Raw genomic sequence first — 9449 nt, 5'->3', positions numbered from 1 at the left:
CCCCCCCCCAATCTGAGCTATTGCCAAGGAATGATGTTTTATGCCAGATTTGAAGAAGAGACTTTTGAATATAAAATGCTGCATTGAATCTGTGACACAAATACTGTCAAAGAAAGAGCAACTAACAGGTCTAGTCCTACAGGAGAGAAGTTAGTTAAATAAGGATGGGTGTGTGTTAGTGATGAGTTTCATACTTTTCCATTGAAAAGGGTTGTCCCCGAGAACTTTTGTTAGTTCCCCAGATACCCATTTACATTTCTCCACCTCTGTCCTTCTGCAGAAGTCAATAATCCTTCAAGCAAAGAATAATTATGTTCGATGCATTAAATGGTCATAGGATTAGCTGCTGAGAGCTACGAGATGTACAGTAAGTGGCAGTCGTTGTGTGTTTTGGGAAACAAAATGAAGTGTGCTCACTCTGTCTCAGTCTTTCCCTGAGACCAGCAGCTCATGTTACGTTAGCTTAAACCTTTGAATAGCTTTAGGGGGGGGCTACCTATAGCAAAGTATTAGTGGAGGAAAATATAAAGAGCTTGCCGGAAAGGGTCCTCATAATGTGGTTTTTTGTTAGAGATATTCTGCTGTGGGCTTTGTATATAAACAACTGTTCTGTATATAAACAGCAATAGTACCCAAATGCACTGTTTTCAGAACACGGATTGTGCTCTGTGTTGTACTCAAGGTGAAGAGTGTTTTTCAGAGTAGGCCTTCATGAAATTTGAGCCACGGTTTCTCATAAGCAATTGGAGGAAAATTTGGAGATTCAAAATAAGATACTATTGTATAAAGTGAATGATATACAGAAGAAAATTCAAGTTGGAAGGTCTTTGGTTTTTATTTTACTCTTGCTTAAGTTTTCAGGGAAAATACATAGTTACTTCAAATGTTTTCCATCCCACTCCTAAGGAATCCTACTTCCATGGGAATTGCATCCTAATTTGAACTGTTTATAGTTTAAACTTTTATTTAAAATTTAACTCTGCACTGGACTTGTCAGCCTGCATCATGTCTGTAGACAGAATCGATAGAAATTACTTTATTATTCTGTAATTACTTACATTGACTGAAGTGTTTTAAATCAGTGAACCATAAAAATATTCTTCTTGATGTCTCTCTTGGTTAGGAAAAGAATTGTGTTGAAATAACATGTTGATGAATACCCACCATTATTAGAAGTATTTCTCCCTTCAGTCATTAAATAACATAAATCTGGCTATATTTTTAAAACGCATACAACAGATTTGCAAACATTTAATATAAAAATGAACATTTACATAAAATAGTGAAATAAAATGTTACTGACTTTATAGGATACTGAAGAATACTAGGTTGGTGATCTACACTTGTAGTGCAAGTAAAAATTTTAAGATTACTATCTTGGTGAGGAAAAAAATGGGGAAGACTGAGGCATAGTAGTTATTTTATTTGGCTGCTGTTGCTCTTCCTATGAAAACATACAGAATACCAAAATAACTTTGTTCTATTTTACTTATTTAGATTTGTTGGACTGTGTCATCTATAAAAGAAATAAACAACTTTTTTTTTAATTATGGTGGCTTCTATCATGTTATTAGTAAAGAGGTACTATAGAACATGCACTTAGATGCATGTGGTTAGAGGCTGAAGAATCAGTGTTTTCTTGCATTTCTTTAGTTTCAGAAAGTGGAAATAGAGGCTGTAAAGGTGATATCTTGTGTTGTCTTAAGTCTACTGTACTTGCGTGGCCTGTCTCAGTGGCACTTAGTTACTTACGTGATCATTCATTGGGAAATGCATAGCAATGTTACACCTTTGCTCTCTTTAATACATCTTTGTGCAGATATACTTCAGTCACTTTGCAGGCTTGATAAATATTTCATAAAGTGCTGACTGGCTTTCAATAGAAAACGTTGTTTGTAAAATGCTTATTGCTTGCTCTGGAAATTAGTGGTATATTGGAGCTCTCTGAGCAGAATTCCTCTTGTACGTTAGAACTCAGTTATTGTGTCCATCTTTCCCATTGTTGCATTTATACTTGTTTTCACATATTAACTGCATTTAAAAAACAAACCAACCCAACACCTTCACAACAACAACAAAAAAAAACACCAAACCACCCCAACTGCAGAGGAATACTGTTTAAATGAAGAAAAGTTTTGGCATAATTTCACTAATATTTTTTTTCCTGTTTTCATACCTTTTTATGCTGTATTTGATTTCTTTTCCAGTGAATATCCTGAAAATATATTCTGTTTTTAAAATACTATTAGAGAAGGAGAAGCCCAAGGATTTCTCGAGTTGCGATAGAGATTGCCTTTTGTTGTACAGAAAGGCACGCTGTAGGGCAGGAGAAAATCATGATGTTCTTAAAATAGGAGGAACATATTCAGAGAAAAGTAATTGTTAGCTTTGCATGCATAAAGTAGTGACTCACTTTGAGGGTGGAAGTAATAAAATGCTGCTTTTAAGATGGGAAGATGTGATAACATTTAAGGTATTGTACAGTTCAAAATGGAGATAAGTCTTTGTCCTTTAGTTTCACACAATTTTTTAAGTTTTCATTGGTTTCAAGGTTTTTAAGAAGTAAAATCTTGGAGTTATGAGATCTACTGTTTTTCCTCTGGTTTCTATCTGTGTGTGTAAGCTGTTTAAATGTGTGTATGTACACACGCATGCTTATGTACTAAGAGCTACATGATTTTCATAAAATGCTGTTTTGACCTCTGTCAAGTTATGGTTAGGGCGTCGTTATCTATTTTATCAGTTTGTGTTTTGTATTACAAACTTTTGTCGCCATGTTATAGTTCATTAGGTCTATGCATATACAGCCTTGATGTTTCTTGCTTACGAAGGTTGTTCTGAAAACAGGTTATTAGGACAGCTATCTGACCCCTTTAATGACTATTAATTATTTAATGTAGTGTACATATAATGTATTTTGAAACTGTATTTGCTTAAGAACAAATCATGCATCAGTTTTGCTGAATTACCCTTCTATGTTTTTACTGTGTCTCCTCATTCCTTCTGATGCTGTGACTCCTAGTGTTCAGTAATAAAGTTAAGAAATACTGTAGTTGCTTCTGGCTTCAGCAATGCTGTAGCTTATTGTTGCAGAAAACTAAGTGCTTGTTATGTAAAACATACAAGTTGCTTTTGGTCCTCATTACTTTGAATGACTCCTTAGAACTAGTCATCATTTAATGAAAATAGAAAATGAGATTAAAATGGCTTCTCAGTTCTGATGCCATTTGTGTTGTCTTCAGTCTGTGACAGGTGACATTACTAAGGCAAAGGGTATGCCCTTAGACTTTCTCGTATTGCTGCATGGTCTTGGAGGATAAAGGATGTGCTAGATCTAGTCTGTATGCACTTTAAAACAGTGCAAGAAGACCCATGTTTTTATTGTTATAATAAATACTAACGTCGGCGCTGAACTGTTAAATGGAATGATAGCTGAATACAGCACAGAGTGCTTGAAAATTTCGTAAAGAATTGAAATTCAGTAGGATGGCAGATGTGCCTGTTGTGGCGAAATTAACTGACATATGTTTCTCAAAAATAGTTTAATGTTCCTGGCCATTTTTTCAGTGGGTACAATAGCACAATTTCGTGATGTTATTTTTTTAATAGTTTTCCACTGCAAGTAAGAAATTGGATGTAAATACCATGGTTTGGGGTAGACAACTTTGTGTGGGTTCCTGGCATTGCTGGGGTTGTTGAATACTGCATTTTATTCTTGCTCTAAAACCATTTCCCAAACATTGTGCTTCTTGAGTGATAAAGTGTAGCCTATGTTGGGTTTGCCTGGCAAGGTTTTGATAGCAGGGGCGGCTTCTGTGAGAAGCTGCTAAAAGCTTCCCCCATGTCCAACAGAGCCAATGCCAGCCGGCTCCAAGGCAGACCTAGTTTGTTGGAATGCTGAAGCAGTTCATGAAGAACTGCAGCCTGTGGGAAGGATCTGCATTGGAGCAGTTCGTTAAGAACTGTTGCCTGTGGGAGGGACCCCACGTTAGAGCAGGGGAGAATGGGAGGAGTCTTCCCCCTTAGGAGAAAGGAGCAGCATAGGCAACGTGATGAGCTGACCAAACCCCCATTCCCTGTTCCACTGCGCTGCTGGGGAGAAGAAGGCAGAGAAAATCGGGAGTGAAGTTAAGCTCAGGAAGAAGGGAAGGGTTAATGGAAGGGTTTTCGTAAGGTTTAGTTTTATTTCTCATTATCTTGCTCTGATTTCATTGGTAATAAATTAAACTAATTTCCCAAGTCCTTTTTGACCGTGAGGGTAACTGGTGAATGATCTCTCCCTGTCCTTATCTTGACCCACAAGCCTTTTGTTATATATTCTCTCCCCTGTCCAGATGAGAATGGGAGTGAGTGCAGCTTTGGCGGGCATGCAGCATCCAGCCAGTGTCAACCCACCACACCTATGCAGAAGACTTAAGCACATGTGGTTTTTCATGTCATCAGTGCTTTACTCTTTTTCCACATTGTGTACAACTCTGTATATTAAATATTTTAAATAGCAGTTTGTGACTGAGATAGAAATGTGTGTATGTCTCACACTTTAAGTTCAAAATGTAAATGTTTCAGCATACTGAAATTTTTGTATTTTTTCTTTTCCTCACACAACTTCTCACCTTAACTTACTGGGGGTAGGGCAGTCAGAGTGGATGCTGCTTTTGGGCATGTAGCACAGAGATGTAGTATTCTGCAGAGATGTGAGCATGTGCTTTCTGCTTGTAAATAGTCCTATTTGATTAGGATCAAAGTGGCTAGTTAAGTTGCCTTAAGTAAAATGCCTGCTTCTAATCTTGTGCTGTCACCACTTGGCAAGTCCATCTCATGCAGCATGGCTTTGACTTGAGGAGTTATTCTAAACCCAGTAATAACCAAACATTCAGCTGAATGTCTACAGCCAAAAAAACCCCAAAAACAAACCACCAAAAAAAGAGAAGTCTTGCTTTTATTTGCAATGTATTGAATCAGTTATTGTGGAATCCTCTGCCTCTTTCTATTGCCTGTGTAATAATAAAACATCAATCCTTACTGTTCATTTAAAACACTAATTGCAATCATTATATTAAACATAGTTTGACTTAATTTTTTGGATTTGATTTGATGTAAGGTTCTTAAGAATTGTTATTGCATTGATAAAAAAATAAATGCAATCGTTAATGACATGGAGATATTTGCAGGGCACTATAAAAAATTGTCTTGGTGCAAGACTGTCTTGACACGCACCTCCCTATGGAGTTAATATTTATTTGTGATTATAAAGTAATTACTTTATAAAATGTAAACCTCTTGAAAGACTATCTTTTAAAGTTACCATTAAATGTGTGAATCTTAAATGATTTGTACATGTATCTTAAAATAATTTCTACTTGGAAATTAGCCTGGAGTGCTTTAAGAGATTGTACTTCTAGGATTAGTCATCAACACATTGCAAAAGCTGTGGTGGTTCATTTACTATACATTCTGCCTACAGAGTGTATACTTATTTGTAGAATTGCTTGAATCATGATAAAAAAAGGGAAGTAGCAGAGACAACAGATACTATAACTCATGCACTCCTTAATGCTGTATTTTCTCCTTTTGGTATATTATTAACAGTGGTGAGCATAACTAGATTTTTCTGGAGGCAGCATCTATGGCTGCATGTATTAGACTATTACTTTTGTTAATTGCTCACCCTTTGTTGATTGGCATATGAAGATCAACTGTAGCTCTGGGCTTACTGAAGCTTTTTAGGGTTACTAATGTTTGGTTCCTGGTTTTAGCCTCTCTTTCGTAAAATATTAAGAAAGAATTGTTTAAAATGTAGCCATTTTTGCAGTCACTGGTGCAGTCATGATGTAATAAGGAAGGAATAATTTTCAGGTGTGTTAGAAATGCCAGTCAGTCTAAATAAGACTAAGGTTTCCAATTGTCTTTCTTCACCACAAACCCTAAAGCCAAGGTTCTTTCAGGGCATGTTCCATAAATAAATGTAAACCAGGCAAACAGCAGTAAAATCATTCACTGCCTTTGGCTGCATAGAGCAAATAATTTCCTCGAGCACACTCTCTTGTGACTTGCAGATTACTTTCCTCATAACCTTTTATACCAATCAATGACTTATGTCTTAATGCTGAATGAGCTCTTATTTTCATTTCCATCCAGGGAGGTTGGTAATAGTGCCAAGGTAGCATTCGTAACTGATATGGGTGGATACACTGTCTGACATTCTTGGTACAAACATAGCTCTGTAGAGAGTATCTACGTTGCCTGAGTTGAAACAAATAAAAAAGAAATTAATGAGGAAAGGTTTTTTTAAATTATTGAAGCATTTATTGCATACCAAATTTGATACATTAATATACTTTTATTAACTAGTGGGATGCAAGCTTCTTAGGGAAGCTCTTAGGGAGAGGAGCAATTTGCCCCTTAAATAGCATTTAAGTATTTCTTCAGACAGCAAATATCTTTATCCAAGTTGACTTTGCAGTCTGACAGTGTTTACTTAAAACATTTTCATGGTAGCTGTGTGCATAAAGCAATAGGAAAAATATACATCACAAATCTTGGTGCATCGAATAGGTTGTCTCAATTTATTCTCCAGCACCGTGTATAAGCAAACTCATTTCAGGATTGTAGCTCTTTGCAATTGTATCAGTCTTCCCACATTTCCTCTTTGCCATCCTATTATTTGGCTCAAAGTATAACAGGTAGTTCAGTAGCTTGGATTTTACTTGACTCTAACTTCAGAAGCAAAAGAGTTAGCCAAGCCAAGAACAGTGCTTGTTTATTTGCTGTTAATCCCCTTACAGGAAGCCATTGATATTGAAACTAGTACAATATTCACATGCGCTTTAATTCTGTCAAACTCCATAGCAAGATACTGAAGAGTTTTGGTATAAGGCTGATTGCTTCACTGGTATTTGTCCTCAGATACATGTTTTTAAAAAATCTTGTATTTGCAGCAATTTGGTGATATTTTGCTGACCTCTGCATGAATTAACCTGCAAAACTCAAAATCTTATGCTGCATTCTCAAACCCCATTAGTTTTCTTTATTTACTTGGTATTGGCACAGAGTAAAGTGTGATATAAATTATTTTAATTCATTTTGCTGTGTTATTTACCTCAAATTGTAATGATGCTTTTTCTGCTCCACCTATAGCTTCCTGCAGATTTCACAAAGCTGCACCTTACTGACAGTCTCCACCCACAGGTGACCCACGTTTCATCTAGTCACTCAGGATGTAGCATCACTAGTGATTCAGGAAGCAGCAGCCTTTCTGATATCTACCAGGTAAGATTGGAATGGATACTGATGGGAGGTAAAAATGCCAATAGTTTTTACATTTGTAGCTGAACCCTGTGCTATTGCCTATTCTTGGGTTTTGTCTGAAGAACCACTCAATAGACTTCAAAAAGATCTTTTATTTGAATTGTAATAATTTCAGGGTTTTAGCATCCATGGGTCCTGAGGGAACTGGCAGATGAAGTTGCTAAGCCATTATCTATCATATTTGAGAACTCTTGGCAGTCTGGTCAGGTTCTGGCTTTAAACTGAAAGAGGGAAGATTTAGATTAGATATTAGGAAGAAATTCTTTACTATGAAAGTGGTGAGACATTGGCACAGGTTCCCCAGACAAGTTGCAGATGCCCCATCCCTGGCAGTGTTCAGCGCCAGGTTGGTTGGGCTTTGAGCAACCTGGTCTAGTGGAAGGTGTCCCTGACTATGTCGGGGGGGTGGATTTAGATGATCTTTAAGGTCCTTTCCAACCCAAACCATTCTATGATTCTGTGTTTGAAAACTTGGCAAGTAATCTGCAGCACAGTGACATGACTTGTGTTGCCATAGTTTGTCAGGATCCACGTAGGCAATGTAGAGATGTAGCATTTTGCAACATATCAGGATTGTGCTTCACGATATTTTTGTTTGTAATTTGTGATTTTGGGTGAGGAAATCTTCCTGAACTTTAGCACAGAGTACCAGTGTGGCCTCTCCAGCAGATGTCTGTGGTGGGACATAGGAAGTGAAGTGGTTGAGTTCCTGACTCCAGCACTTCAATTCGTCTTTCTCTGATTTGCCATACGTATAGCAGCAGCTGTGGTGTTTACCGGTCAGAATTTCAAAACTATAGATTTAGGACCTTACCATATGAGGGATTTTTCTTCCTAATGCTGTATTTTACAGTTCTTAGATGTGCTGGTTTCAAAATCGAGAACCTCTTCAGTGACAGGAAGAAAGCAATACACAGCAAACAGCTTGTGCTGGCCTGACTTGAGAGGCATATTCCAGTTTCACCACCCTGTAGAGACCTGGTGCCAGCCTCTCAGTGGTGCTTTCTCTCTTGGCTGTTCTGGGAAAGATGGAGACGTTGAACTGGTGATGCTTATTTTAAGTTGTTGTTCTTCTGAGGGAGCTTCTTGTTATAAAGTTCTGTGCTCTACATTTGGAGCAGCTTGAGTATAGAGAGTTAACTGTGAAACTGATCCAGAGGGTGTCCCTAGAGCTCTTGGAGGTATGTGTGTTTCCTCTAAATATAAATTGGAAAAAAAAATTGAAATTAAATAAAATGACAAAGTCTCCATCCTTTACTTGATGTTCACAGTTCTTGCAGTGTCAGAGGAGGATTTGTCCTGATAGGAAATACAGCAGTTTGTTATCCTGAAAAAAAAAAAAAAAAGGAATCAAATCTAATTAAAATGTTGTTCTATCAAAATGATTGTAAAAAAATAACAAGACCATTTCTACATGAAGTACTGTTTACTAAAAGAGGAGTAATGTTTGCTTGTGATGCTTCTAAAAATGCAGATTTAATGGCAAATAGCCATTTTAACAATGGGGGAAGCATCATTTATACGAATACATACAAATTCAATTGTAAGCATAGTTGTAGCATGCAACCTGCTTCAGGGAATAAGCTTGTAGGCTTTTCTGTGGGAGAAGAGAGGCTATAAAAAGGTCCCAGTTCAATCTAGACAGTAATTGCAATAATGCAAAGGTTTATTTTTGTGAAAAATGTCAAAGTAATTGAATACTTTAGGCATAGCATATGCCAGTCAAGTATGTTTGTCAGAATTTGTTCTGAAGAGAGGATTATTACTTTGAGGCAGGAGTCAGGTTTATACTGTGAGGGTGAAGAAGATGTAAAATCAGCTTTGTTCTCCCAAGTGTTACAGATTTTCATACCTTTCATTCCAAAGACTTTAACATAAAAATAACAAGTATCTCTAGAGACACAGTTGTAGGTGGCATGTAGTTATAGTTATACAGATACTCTCTAGATAGGTTGAAACTAAATTTTTTGCAAAGATTATCAGCAAAACTTTCATAACTGTGAAAAAGATCACTAAATTTCTGGAAAATTAAAAACAACTATACAGAAGCTTCAGAGAAATACTTTTAACCTGGTATATGATTCCTATGATAAATTTTGTTTGCAATAATGGAATCAACAGAATAGTTGGTGTTTGGAAGA

General features: G+C 36.8%; 1 protein-coding gene across 1 annotated transcript in view; it reads left to right on the top strand.

Annotated features, from left to right (window-relative positions):
• RAPGEF2 (Rap guanine nucleotide exchange factor (GEF) 2) overlaps positions 1 to 9449 on the top strand; it is a 69239-nt gene that overhangs the window by 15920 nt on the left and 43870 nt on the right. The window contains exon 2 of the mRNA XM_010023850.1: positions 7138 to 7269. Coding sequence (XP_010022152.1) covers positions 7138 to 7269 — 132 coding nt within the window. The remainder of the gene's footprint in view (positions 1 to 7137; positions 7270 to 9449) is intronic.

The sequence above is a fragment of the Nestor notabilis genome, unplaced genomic scaffold (assembly GCF_000696875.1).
Source record: "Nestor notabilis isolate BGI_N333 unplaced genomic scaffold, ASM69687v1 scaffold211, whole genome shotgun sequence".
Taxonomy (NCBI): domain Eukaryota; kingdom Metazoa; phylum Chordata; class Aves; order Psittaciformes; family Psittacidae; genus Nestor; species Nestor notabilis.
This window is presented reverse-complemented; position numbering and strand designations above follow the sequence as displayed.